Source organism: Sylvia atricapilla, chromosome 14 (genome assembly GCF_009819655.1).
Source record: "Sylvia atricapilla isolate bSylAtr1 chromosome 14, bSylAtr1.pri, whole genome shotgun sequence".
NCBI classification, from domain to species: Eukaryota; Metazoa; Chordata; class Aves; order Passeriformes; family Sylviidae; genus Sylvia; species Sylvia atricapilla.
The window spans coordinates 3,339,797-3,353,106 of NC_089153.1; the positions used below are offsets into that span (position 1 = coordinate 3,339,797).

Genomic DNA, 13,310 nt, shown 5'->3' on the forward strand with positions numbered 1-13,310 from the left:
TGTGGCTCACATGAGGATTACAGCACTACAACCAAGGGATATCTTGCCCAGACACCTTCTCATCCACCTTCTTCTAACAAGCAGTTGGATGAACTCTTTTGAGAGGAACCTCAGCCATTCTGTGTTTTATCAGTGAGTACATGAGGCATATACAGAGCAGGCAATCTGTATATACTCCCCAACCAGCTGAGTTCATCTGTCTAACTGAATGTCTAAATATTGAGAGAATAAAGTGTCTGTACTCTATGAACCCACCAGCCAAAGTTATTTATAAAGAAGAAAAGGAGCGGCGAAACCATCGCTGTCTCCCTGCCCTCCTCGACAGTAGCTGTAGTTCGTGAAAAATTAACTATAATTTATAGTCCAGGCTGCATTAATTAACTCTTTGCAGGGGGAGTATTTCACCAGACTTCTGAGAACAGGCTGGTAAGCTGCCTGCAAAGGTTAAATGACGTGCATGGCAGGAATTGTGTAAGAATCCCTGCACAATCATTAATGGCCTTTCTGCGTAGATGGGTTGTGTGAAGGGAAGTCCACCTGGCAGAGTCACTGCCCCTGGCTCTCCTCTCTGCTGCCCTGTCATTGATGAGAGTCCAGAATAACTGAGGCATGTGGAAAACAGACTCTCTGAATGACTCCAGTGCTCTGAATCTCTCGTGTGTTTATGCTGCTCTGTCCTCACTGGCTGGGGCAGCGACAATAAAACGTGGCTGCAGATCATTCACAAACACATCATCAAGAGGCAGCTTCCTTTTCCCTGTCCTCGCCTCCTTACTCCCCTGTTCCTATTCCCCTCTCTTCATTGTCCTCACCTCCTCCCTTCCTCCTGCTTTGTTCTCAGTCCTGCGGCTGCCAACCTCTGAGTCCTTTGTTCTCAGTCCTCAGACCTCAGCTGGAGGTCTGACCTGCTGCTGGGTGAGCTGATCCAGCCCTTCTCTCACCCTGCAGGGCCTTTCTGACAGGTTTGCCACTGTGTCCCAGGGGCACCTCGCTTATTCCCACTGGTCAAAAGGAAATGTCACCACTTGCTTGCCTCATGCGACTCCTGAATGAGGTTTTCTGCTTTTATTTGTTGAAGTACCTGGGGAGGTTCTTGGTACATGACTGATGTTGCTGCACAACCCCCTGATCACGTCCCACTGCCTTCACGAGTCCTGTTCCACCCTGCTGCCACCCAAAACTGCTCCCCTGCTTATTCAGTTCTCCACTCATCTCAGCAATTTTTTAACTTTCCGAGTCATTTGGGAGAGATGGAGTTGTGTTGGAGGCTAAATGAAGGACTTGTTCTGCCACACCAGCCCACGGGGGGTAAAGTCTGCCTGGTGTACAGCAGTTAATGTGAAATAGCTGTGGGAAGTGATTTCTGGATCACCAGGCACAGCTGTGTAGTGTTTGGCACAGAGGTGAAAGTACCTGCATGTCATTTATCTGTAAATAAACTGTGTGTGAGGTTCACTTTACCCACAGCCAACATCCCAGATGACTCTGGCCCAGGCATGCAATTGTTGAAGTATTTGCAGTGGGCCAGGCTGATGGGGAATAGAGCTAAACACAAAGTAACTTGTGAACCTGGAAATTATCCCACTGGTCTGGGGGGAAACCCACTGAAATCTGCCTTGGCATCATGCTTTGAGTGCTGGGTGTGATCTGCAGCCACAAGGTGTCAGAGGGCCACGCTTCAGCCCAGGAACAATTAAGATTTTCAAAGGGAGACCTTTTGCTTCCCTTTGTTCTCCCACTGGAGCTTGGCTGGTCTCTCCAGCCTTGCTCCCTAAATAGTTGCTCTCAGGAAGGTGAAACCCACCTGCAGCAACATCCCAGAGTGCTCAGGCACCTTGGAAGGCTCTAGACTGCATGTTCCCACATAACAGTGAGATATCTCAGGGATATAAGAGACAGAGATCCGTATTCAGTACATCAAACCTCACAAAAAACACTAGGAATGCCTATGACTGGAATAAATATCCCATAAACGCCATTCTCTTTTCCAAAGAGAAAAACAGAAGCAGGGATGACCCAAAAAAGAATTAAAAGAGATCATTGGTTCCCAGCTAGGCCAGGAGATGCTGGCTGTGCCTGTAATGCCACAGGTAGCACAGGGGAAACAAGGGGGGATAGTGACTAGTTGTTTCTAATACAAGAACCAAGAAAGGGCCAGTTAGAAGAATTAAGTGGAGATGTGGCTTTGCACGCTGTGTTCATAGCACTGGAGCTCTTGTCACAAATATTGTGGATGCTGCAAGATTAGAGTTGTTCAAACAGCAAATAGATGTGTTGGTGGAAGAATCCAACCAAGGCCACTAAATGTGACACCACTGACGCTGCCTTGGGCTGTCTCTGAGCTGCCCATCCTGGATGGCCTAAGGAAGATTATCACTGCATGCTTCTGCTGATCTTCTTTTTTAAGCTTTGCCACTGTTGGGGCCGAGGCAGGGCTTTGGCTTGAGCAGTCTTAGAGTCTAAAATGGCCTCATTTCCTGATGCTCGCTTCTCAACAGGGAACTGCCTCTCTCTGTGGCCTTTGCCACATCCCTGTGCTGACAAATGGACTGGAGTAATATAATTCCATGATTCGGTTTTGAAACACTTTGTGCTTCTTTGGGAAAAAAAGGCAAAGTACTTGCAGGAAACAGGGTTTAAAGGATAATGACATTAGCAAGATGCTTCTAGCAGAGGTGATCAACCATGTATGTTCCTGACAGGCACAGCTCTACTGACAGCTCCCCCTAGAAGTGCCCAACATGCCCAAGCCTCAGGCTCTTTTTCACCTGTTTAAAAGGGACAGAACTGTTTCTGTGGGATGAGGATCTGCAATCTCTGGCTGATGAGCACTGTAATCCTCCCTGGTATCACCTCTCACAGCACTGCATCTTCCCAGCACCTTTCTTGGTGGGTTGGGCATCTTCTCCTCTGGGGTTTTTCCTATGCGGAGGTCTCTGGGCTCTGTTTTCAGTTCTCCCTTTCTGCCCCTCTCTTGCTGTGGCAAGGCTGGCTCCAAAATCACTCCCTGCAGGGTTGGTGATGTGAGACTTTGCCAGATGGATCATTTTGCTTGCTACCAAGTGGTGTATTTGATGGTTGCAGGGGTGAGAGCTCCCTGCAGCCTGTGCCTGCTCTTCCCCCACGTGCCTTTCAATCTGCACCAGCCCTTTGGCTGATGAAACCTCAGTGCTCCCTGATCCAAAGGTACACTTGCAGAGACCCACACTTATCAGAGACCCACAGCTCTCCTCTGCTGAGGAGAAATGTGCTCCTATCTTGTAAAGGTATAAATTATAAAGTCTTGTCTGTATAATGAGTCTGCATTCCCCAGATAAATTACACAGGCTCGTAATGGCTTTGGCTTTTAGTTACCATTAATCTCAGCTGGGAGGGAGTGCTGAATTTCCTGCAGAAGGGTGGGATTCAGAGTTTTGGAAGAGCTTCACTGGAGGCTTGGTCAAGCCATCCTGTGCTCCAACCCTGCAGTGTGTGCACACTGCTGTCCACATTTGGCTCCCAGCTGGCTGCAGGACGTGCCCCGAGGGAGCAGCTGCTGTCCCAGGGCTGTGAGCATTTTGGGTCTCTGCTGGAGTGTTTTCCCTGTCTCGTTAGCAGAGCACTTTGGGGCAACTCGCTGTGCCCTGGATAAGTGTGAAAAGACAGAGCCAGAGGCAATGGTTATTCAAGGCAAAGTGTGGAAATAGCTCAGCTCCCTGCACAGCCCCGGTCTGTCAGTCATGGGAATGCAGCCCTTCCTTATGGGAATGGGACACAATGGATGGGACAGCAGAAATTCAACCAAACTGAGCAGTGAGCTTGGCCCAGGGCAGGTAACAGCCTGAGCTGCTCCAGCTGGCCACAGCCCACTGGGAATCTCCTCCCTCACAGAGGCACCCAAGAGGACCCCAAAAGCCTGAGAGCCAGAACAAACCTGTCTCGGCTGCTCGTGTGCCAAGCCTCAGCCACATGTGGGAGCCTGCACAGGGTGCTGGGAGCCCTCCTTTGCCTGGGAGAGCCCAGATGTTCCCAGCAGGTGCTGGGCTGGAGCTGGGAATGCAGCCCTTGGCTCTGGCTGCAGGCAGAGGCAGCCTCGGAGCACCTGCAGAGGTGGGATGAGCACAGAGCAGTGGGGAGCAGCCCTGGCTCCAGGACAGGCCATGGTTTGCCCTGCTGCTCCTCCTGTGGCTCTGCCTGGCTCCTGCCTGGCTCTGGTCCGAGCTTTCTTCCTCGAATCCCATGTCAGTGAGGAGTTCGGGCTCGGTGATGGTGTCACTAACCCTGATGGTGTCACTAACCCTGATGGTGTCACTAACCTCTCCACGAGGCTGCTTCATGGTTTGGAGAACAGGATGGAAGAGAATGTCTCCTCAGAAGCCGTGACTGCAGCATAAAAGGTGCTGCAAGGTGCTGGCAGGAGCCAGCCTGCTGGAGGTGTGACTGTGATAGGGTCTGAGCAAGGTGGGTAGTCCAGGAAAGAGAACTGGCTTTAATGAGTTGAAGTATTCAGTTTTATGAAATCCATGTTTTTTAGTGCCAGCATTTCTTAGACTTATGTGAAGATGGGTTTGCATTCCCCAGAGCTGCTCACCTTCTGTAACCTGTATCAGTGCCCTAACAACTGATTTTTTTCCTTCCTGGAAGCCTTTGTTTCACCTTTGGAGACTCTGCTTTGGGCTGTAAGCTTATCAGAGGCTCTCAGAGAGAGGAATCACAGTGAAATTCTGCACACTGCCTTCAGGTTTTCTTGTAACTTACAGGACTGTAAAGCCTTTTCTCTAGAAAGAAGTTCAGGTTTAGAAAACACTTGTATCCCAGGAAATTTGAGTCACGGTGCCTCCCTCACAGCACGAGCTGGGGCTGGCTGACTTCTGCTGCTGCACTTCTGCTGGCTCTGGTGGGGCAGGACAGAGAAACACTCAGGAAAGGGACAGATGGAGCTGCTCTTGCTTGTGCCAGACCTGCCCCAGCTCTGAAAACTCCACTGACAGAGGTGTGGAGCAATGCAAAGTCCCCTGCAGCACCTCTGGGTCTGGGTGCAGTGTCCTGATGTGCTCAGGCTTCTGTCACTGTGGCTCTGTGACTCTGCAGCTCCTCTTCCTCCTGACCTCCTGTTGGCACAGCATCCTGAGCGTGAAGGAGGGGCAATGGCAAAGGGGCACTTCCCTACAGTTTGCCAAAAAAATCATCTTGTACTATGTGCTGGCTGCTGAGAGGAGGATGAATCTTCTCCTCCTCACTCACTTGGCCCCTTTTGCTGGGAAAGGAAGGGTCGAGTTTCAGCCCTGGGACCCGAAGGTGGGTCTGAAGGCACAGGCTACGGTTTGTAGCTCTGGGGATTTTACTCTGGCAAATGAACTCGTAGAAAATCATCTAAGGAAGCAGGATTGCCCAACAAAGGAAATAACAATATATCCTTTTTGTGTGTGTTTTTGTTTTCCTTGCAGTAACCACAACTCTCTCCTCCTGGTCCGGGCATGCCAGAAAATGCAACGAAACAGCCAAGTCCTATTGTGTCAATGGAGGGGTGTGCTACTACATCGAGGGGATTAATCAGCTGTCGTGCAAGTAAGTGAGTGGAGTTCTTGTGTCAATATGGAAATTTCTTGGCAGAGGGAGAGGAGACCTTTGTGCAACTGCCAGAGCGGGGGGAGCTCGGAAATTCTCCTGGCAATTGCAGTTTGAGCTGTGCAGGTTCAGAAAGGGGCACTAGAGGGGCAGGGGTGGGGGGGACAAGGGTTTGTGTTTTCCTTTTTTGTGTGTGTGTCACTGTTCACTTCTCCTGGCTTTTCTCCCTCTATGAATATGTTTGTCCTGGCTGTTTCTTTCCCCTTTCTCCTCTGCAGCTTCAGGGGAATTTGGGTCCCTTTTGCTCTCCCTGAGCTGACACACCCCATCCTGCCATCAGGGGGACCTTGGCAGGGCACAGCCTCCTCCTGTCACTGGAGGGGTCCCTGGCTGAGACCTGCCCCGACCTCTCCTGTGCCTCATGGCCCAAGGTTAACCCCCAGCTGTTCCCTTCTCTGTGCAGCTTTGTGGCCACTGTGGGATGTTTGTTTCCCCCTTCAAACCTGCAAGGAAAACCAGAGACGTGTACTAAGTTATCCCTAAAATGAGCTTTGAAAAGTTTGAAGTGAGGGATGTGGAATGGGATGTGAGACTTTTTCACCCCTGGTTCAGAGGCAGAAAGCCCAATAGCCTCTCACACTCACCCCCCAAGCCCAATAGTCCTGTGGAGGAGCTGTGCAGTGTGATTGCTGGAGATGCAGGTACCCAGAGCTCACCTGTAGCTGCCCCTGGGCTCCTGCACAGTGAGCAGGAGGTGGTGCATTCTCTGAGCAGATGGAATCCTCTTCTGAGCTCACCTGGTGACCCAGGCATCACTGCCCAACTTGGAGAATCCCAGAGCTGACAATTTTTCTCCCTTTGGAACCCAGAGACCTCTCAGTGGAGACACACAGCCAAAGGTATTTACTCCTGTGGATGTCAGCCCAGGAGCTCTGCAGGGTCTGATGTTCATCAAGGTACCTCAGGCCTTGGAGGATGCACCTGAACTCAACCCTCACCCCTCATGGAAAGCCTGTGGGCTGGATCACACTGAGCACAGCTCCTCCCTTCTCCCAGCACTCCTTTGTTTTGGCAGGGAGCAGCAGAAAAGGCCATGTGGAAACTCTTGTGCTCTCACTTGCCAGTGCAGGGTCAGCTGTGCTGGGAGGAGCATCTCCCAGTGCCCCCAGACCTGCCCCTTAGACACAGAAAGAGCTAGGCAGGACACAGACCAGGAGCTGTGGCTTCCACGTTTCCCATGTGCCTGGAGTGGGAGCAGCCCTTGTCCAGCACAGCCCTGTGCTTTAGTGCAGTTGTCACTGCCATTGGCTTCTTGGTGGCACCGTGGGCTCACCTTGACAGTGCTCCCCACAGGAAACATGGGGAGAGCCCAGATGATGGTTAAAGTCACAGCCACCCTTCTGGGGCAGCTGTAGCCCAGGAAGCCCCAGAAATTCCAGTCCCTTGGAGTGAGCCCTGAATCAACATCTCTGTCTGTAAGCAATGTGGTCATGGCAGAAACAAAGATTTCAGGACTATTTCTTTTGGGAAGAACTTAAATGAAGATTCAAATGGGATCAATTTCTAATTACAACAAGAGCTACCTAAACTCCAGCATACAGAAGAATCACTTTTTCCTGATGAAGAACACTGTGGTAGTTGTCAAAGTTATCTTCAGCAGATAGACTGTTTTAGCCAAAGTCATTGCAGCCTACCTCCCAGCCAGGCTGCTCCGACAGCTCATGAACAGAGGGAACGCTCAGTGATGGAGTCCATTAAGATTTTATGTGCCACACCAAACACCTAATTATTTCATATCATTTGAAAGGCTGAATTCCTCACTTTGCAGACAGTAAAACGATATCCTGTTCTGATGAGTTCCAAGGTACCAATTGCTAAAACCAGATGGGAACTGAACGGGCGTGTGTGGAAGGGCAGGAAGGTGTCACCCAGAAGGAGGTGCTGGGAAGGTCTGCACTGCTCATCTGCAGGAAAGGTGGCTCCGTGTTCACAGAAACCCTCCTGAGTGCCCTCCACACAGCACAGTCACCTCTGGTCGTACCGCTTGAGGAGATCTCTGGATGTTCATCCTCCTTGGGTGTTTTTGTCATTAAATCTCAGACTGAAGATAAGAAAACCTGGCTTTTGAAGCGGTGTAATTTTAGGGTTTCTGGATTCTGGAGGATAAAATTGTTGAGGAATGCTGAAGCATATGAACTGAAGAGTGTTTCCCATAAAATGGCTCTCCCAGTGACAAGAGTGATTTTGGGGGAAGATGCTGAGGAATAAACAGGCTTCACCTTTGCCTGCAAACAAAGAGCTGACACATTCCACGGCTTCCTGGTTGCACCAGGAGAGGAGATCTGCTGCTGTGGTTTGTTAAAGATGCAAGAGAAGAATGGGGAGGAGGCAGAGATACAGGCTTCAAAGTTCCTTTCTGATCTCTGCAACAGCAGCTTTGGCCCTCCAGCCTCCCCGTGCCTCTGGGCCAGCAGCACAGAGATCAGGAGATTCTGCTCACAACCTCTTCAGATGCTTTGGAGGTCAACAAGATCCCCGTGAGCAGCTCTAGCCAGGAACAACACGTGTCCCTGTGCTGTTTCCATGTCACTCTTCCAGTCAGAGTCTGAGGGCCTTGAGGGGATCCTCTGGCCCCCTTGGCCAGCTCACAGCCCTCCCTCACTGAATGCCCAGGGGATTCTATCTGCCCCAGCACCCACAGGATGTCACCAGCTTTTCCAATACCAGCCAGCAGAATTTCAAAATGTTCTTGTTCACTGCCTGCCACCATCCTGTGATCAGCTTCTTGGAGTGGGTTCCACTCCTGCAGCTGTCCAGAAGCACAGGAAATCCTTGCTGTAGATGTTCCCCCTGGCAGTCTGGACCAAAAACAGCAGAGGAGTTCTCAAATAATTTCTTCTGCTGATGTGGTTCATGCTCGATTTGCAACAAATATTGCCTAAATTGGCAGCTGGCTTTTTATTATTATTTTATAACAAGCTTCCCAGAAACGTGTTCCTCCTGGTCTTTTAAACCCTGAGGAACAAAGTGTTTGCTTGTGATCCCGCTTCCTCCCTCCCTTTTTAATACATTTCAGATAGACCTTGGACAAAGCATTTTCTTCACTGAGGAAAAGCCCAGAATGGATTTGGATCTGTTCCAGAAATCATGTCTTTCTGGATTGTGTTCTTCCATAATTTTGTCCTTAATTTGCAGTAAATTCTACACATGCTAGTGTCAAAGGAAACCTGACCATAAATGAATCTGTGCTGTTATCCTGACCCTGCAAACAGACCACCTGGAAGTTAGATGGGAGGAGTGGGACCTGCCTCAAATATTCTGCAGATTTTCCGCATAAACCTGGGAAATGACAGAGCCACACACCAACAGAACTGACTCAGCAGCCCTTGTAAAAGAAAAAGCCCCAGGCTCTTGACAGGAAGAGTTTCTCGACCTTTCTCCAGATCATTTTGCTCAGAGAGGCCTCAGGAGCTGGACTCCAGGGCAGTGACAGGTTTGAGCAGAGCACATTGAGGGGATGCACACAAGCAAGTCTCCAGGCCCTGAGCTGGGCAGGACACACAGCAGTGGTGCCTGGTTGGTTGTGTCCAGTCAAACAGAGTGTTGGGATGACTGGCAGCCTCTGCCCTTGGGTCTGCCTCCATCCTGGAGCCCAGTGAGTCCTTGGCACAACTTGGAGCACTGGGAGGCTGCTCCACTCTTTTATTGCAGCTCCCCACAGGGTTGTGCTGTCCAAAGGGCAGAAATGCTCCTTTTCCCAGTTAGGTCTTGGCACACATTAGGTTCAGTTGGGGTCTTCCCAGCCAAACAAAGCAAGTCAGGTCTTATCACTGCAGAGCCTTCTCTGCCCACTAAAACCCTCTGCACATCGCTGATGTGTGGTCAGGGGAATCACAGTGCTCTGCCCTGGGCCAGGATCTTGTGTAGGATCAGAAGGCTTAAAAAATATTACAGAGCAACGCCCCCACGTCATGTTGGACCACTGGTGCTCACAAGAATCAGGCTGGAGGATTTACAAATGCTGACAGACTCTCTGGATTTGGGGTGACAGCTCTGCCTTATGTGAGGGAGGGAGGACAGAGCACCTCAGGCAGAAACCGAAGTCAAGGAGAATAAAAAGCAAGACAAAGCAAAAGGAGAAAATATCAGATCATTTAATAATTAATTGATTAATCCAAGTCACCAATTTTCGAAACCACATGTTCACCTCCTCCAAGAGTATTGCTTCCTGCAGACTTCCCCAGGAAAGAGAAAGATCGTTCTGAAGGGTTGTTCACACTGCCAGCTCCCCTGGGCTTTCCCAGAGCACCATCCCAAGGTGTGGATGTCTGCATGGCCCTGCTCCTGCTGGCAGCACTGTTTGCTCAGCTGCCCTGTGGCATCCGGAGCTGTTCCAGCCCTCCTGGTGGCGTTTGGTCAGCACCAGCTGCTCCCTGCCCAGCCACGGGCACGTCTCTGTGCCAGGGATGTACGAGCAGTCCTGTGGGGAGGTGTTGCAACCTCCTTGGAAGCCAAGAGCGAGGGGTGAAAATCTCCACATCCTGTTCCAAATCCCCCGAACCAGCCGGGACTCGTCCCTTGGGGTTTGCATGCTGTTTATCTTGGGTGGTGAGATCAGGTGCCTTTTCAGGTTCAAGTGGCCCGTCTGTGCCTCCTGCTCCGTGCACTGGGGCTGTATCAGAGGCCCAGCAGAGTGTGGGAGCTGCTCCTGCACAGCAGAGGCTCAGTGAAGGCAGCGATGCAGGTCCTGCAGCCGTCACTGAGCCCACAGTGGATGTCCCCGAGGTCTGGACTCCACTCTGCAGCAAACATGCCTTGATTAGCTGCTCTGGAGAAGGCCTTGGCGTTTGTTCTGGTTGCTTTCTCTTCTTCCCATCAGTGATTTTGTGGAGTCCATCCTTTTGTGGCTCTCCAGAGCCTGATCATCTGGGACTGGTCAGGGGACAATGACAGAACTGTCTTCTTTTTCAGCCTTCCCACAAAAAAAAAGCAACATTGTGCTTGAAACATTTTTTTTTTCCATTTGCTTACTTCAGTGCATTGTGTCCTTCTGCTACAGCTTGTCTTTATCACGTTATTTTGAAGCACCTGCTCATTCACATTTTTCTGTAGCATGGATTTCTTTATGAGAGCTACAAATTTGGCAAATCCTAATTAAGATCTGAGGGTGCAAAGGACATGTGCCTACCCTTGCAAGATTTAGAGCAACAGCTCTGGACAGAAAAAGTTTTGCTTCCAGCAGGAAGACTATGATAATGAATTAAAAGTAACAAATAATAATTAACAATAACTATTGCCCTTCCCTGATACAGGGCAAAATGTCGAAGTTCCTCAATATTCAGAAATAAGCACCCAGCAAACATCATAGAAATGAGTCATTCAAACTATTTTCGTTTGTACTTTTTGAGATACTTTATTTGACTGATCATCTTACTGCATTTTTGTTACCATGTAAATATCTCACTGCAATTCATCCTGAACCCACGGGTAGAATATTACAGATGTTTTCAAAATGGGGTCATTAAAAAAAAATTTAAAGGTCTTAAGGTCAAAACTAAAAGAATGGGATATTTTCCAGCAATAATAGAAAACAGAATCTGGACAGAAAAATCCCTGACCAATTTTATCAGTGGCATTTGAAAGTAATTTTCACAGGTAGGAATTAGACACAGAGAGATGGAGTTAAGCAAGAGCAGTTTTGGGAGTCTCCCCTCAGGCTAGAGAGGGGACAAGGTGCTCTTTGCAAGGTGCAGCCTTGTCCTCCCCCAGGACCACCCCCACAGACACACCCTTGTCCACTGCCCTTGGCCTTTGGGGAGAGACCCAATGTGCCTCTGTCAGTGCACCATAAAGCCCAAAGGTGCTATTTGCAGGAAATTCCACCATCTGTGAAGTCCCTGCAAGAGTTTTCCAAAGAAGGAGGGACTTGGTTTTGCTGGGACAGCCAGAACCTCTTGAGTCAAATATGCAGGAAGAAGGATCATCCAGTATCATCCAGCTCACAGCTTCAGTGAGCCTTGACTTTGAGGTATATCCATGGCAGGAGAGCTTCCCTCATCACAGGCAGCAGATTTTAATGCAGAAGGGATGATCCCCACTGCTCTTCCTGTCCAGACTGGGAGACCTGTGTGCCAAGCAATCTAGAAATTTCTTCCCTTGAAGTCACATCTGGGGCCACAGTAATAAATCATCTTCAGCATCTTAGAGACAGATTTTACAAAAAGGAACTAAAAGCACTGCATGCTCTCAAAGGTCTTCTGGTCACTGCTTCTGCCTGCAGCCTTGCTTGTGAGGAGCCAGAAGCCAGGTATGCAGGGGTGGCACATTGTGTCTTGACAGCTTGTACACAAGCTTGAGAGGTGACAGAAGGTGCTCTTGTTCAGGGGGGCTTTTTTTCTGTCACTTCTCCCAGTGCTGAATCACTGAGTAACTAAAGATGAAAAGCCTGAGGTGTCCTAGACACAGAGAAGACAGTTGTCTACAGCCTTCTGTCTTGAGAGCTCTTCTGCCCACCCACGCTTGGCTGACTGCAGAGATCTGAAGATGGGCTATATGGTAGCTGTCATGGCATCAAAGCATCTTTGACACCTTTTTGTTTTGCTTTTTCACTTCTAACCAATCCCTTTCTCTGGGCTTTTATTCCCTTCCACCAGTTTTCCCATAATTTTCAGTCTTTCCTGAATGGCATGCAGCCTCGGTCACAGTGGAGCTCCAGCTTTGGCTGACCTCTTGCAGGTGTGCACCTGAGACAGTTTTAGCTCCTTTCTGCCAAAACACCCCTTTTTCGGGTGGGTGGGGCAATTTCTTCATTCAGCAGCACCCCTGAGGCCCTTTGGTGTGCTCCCAACATCCAGGAAATCTCAGGGCCCAGACAGATGGGAAGCACGTTGCAGGCTAAACTGGATTCCCTTGAAGACTTTGTGAATAAGTTCCTGACTCTATCAGAGCTGATGAATAAACCTCACACAGAATTGGGAAGGCACCTTCTCTTTTGGATTCCTTGCTCAAATCCCAGTGCAGTCTCTGAAGGGTTTCTCCAGTCCTGCTTCCCTGGGGCTGTCTCTTTGTGAGTCTGTGCTTCAGGGTTGTGCTTTTTGATTAACAATGGGGCATTTTCTTCACTTCCCAGCACCAGCTTCCTCTGCTTCACTGCAGGGAAGGTCAGCAGGCCCCATGTCTGATGGCCACCCCTTGGGCTGAGCCTTCCATGGCAGCATGGCATCTCCCTTTCCTGTGCCCCAAGGTGAATGTCCAAGAATGAGAAAAAAAAGCACCAATTTTTCAAAGATATTTGCTTGAGCTGGGAGTTCAATTTTCAGTTTCAGAAGTGACTTGGACACTGAGAAACTGAAGTGTATGACTGGAGGCTCAGTGCAGCCTCATGCAAAGCCATGTCCTAAACTTCTCCAGGAGCAGTTTGGGGTGCTCAAATCGCCCATCACAGTCCCACTTAGAGGTGTGGGCAAGGTCCCAAAAACCCCGATGCTGACCCACATTTGGTCATGGACAGTGAGGGTGCAGCACGTTTTTTTGCACAGCCCAGACCTACCCAAACTACAGTGAAATCCAGCAAGAAATAAAGTGCCAAAGCCAGGTCAGTGAATGTCCATGGTGAAGTGTAACTACTAAATATCAATGTTTTCTCATGAAGCTTGGACCTGGACCTGGACCTGGACCTGTCCCACCCCACCACATGCACAGGTTGAGAGCAGTCTCCTGACACTGTGCTGTGGCTGCTCCAACCTCTTGCCGTCCTTTGCAGT

At 49.7% G+C, this 13,310-nt stretch overlaps 1 protein-coding gene across 1 annotated transcript in view; it reads left to right on the forward strand.

Moving 5' to 3' along the window:
• The window catches only part of NRG2 (neuregulin 2), a 152,560-nt gene that overhangs the window by 118,025 nt on the left and 21,225 nt on the right, over positions 1-13,310 (forward strand). Inside the window, 1 exon segment of the mRNA XM_066328919.1 lies at positions 5,427-5,547. Within this exon segment, the coding sequence (XP_066185016.1) occupies positions 5,427-5,547 (121 nt within the window).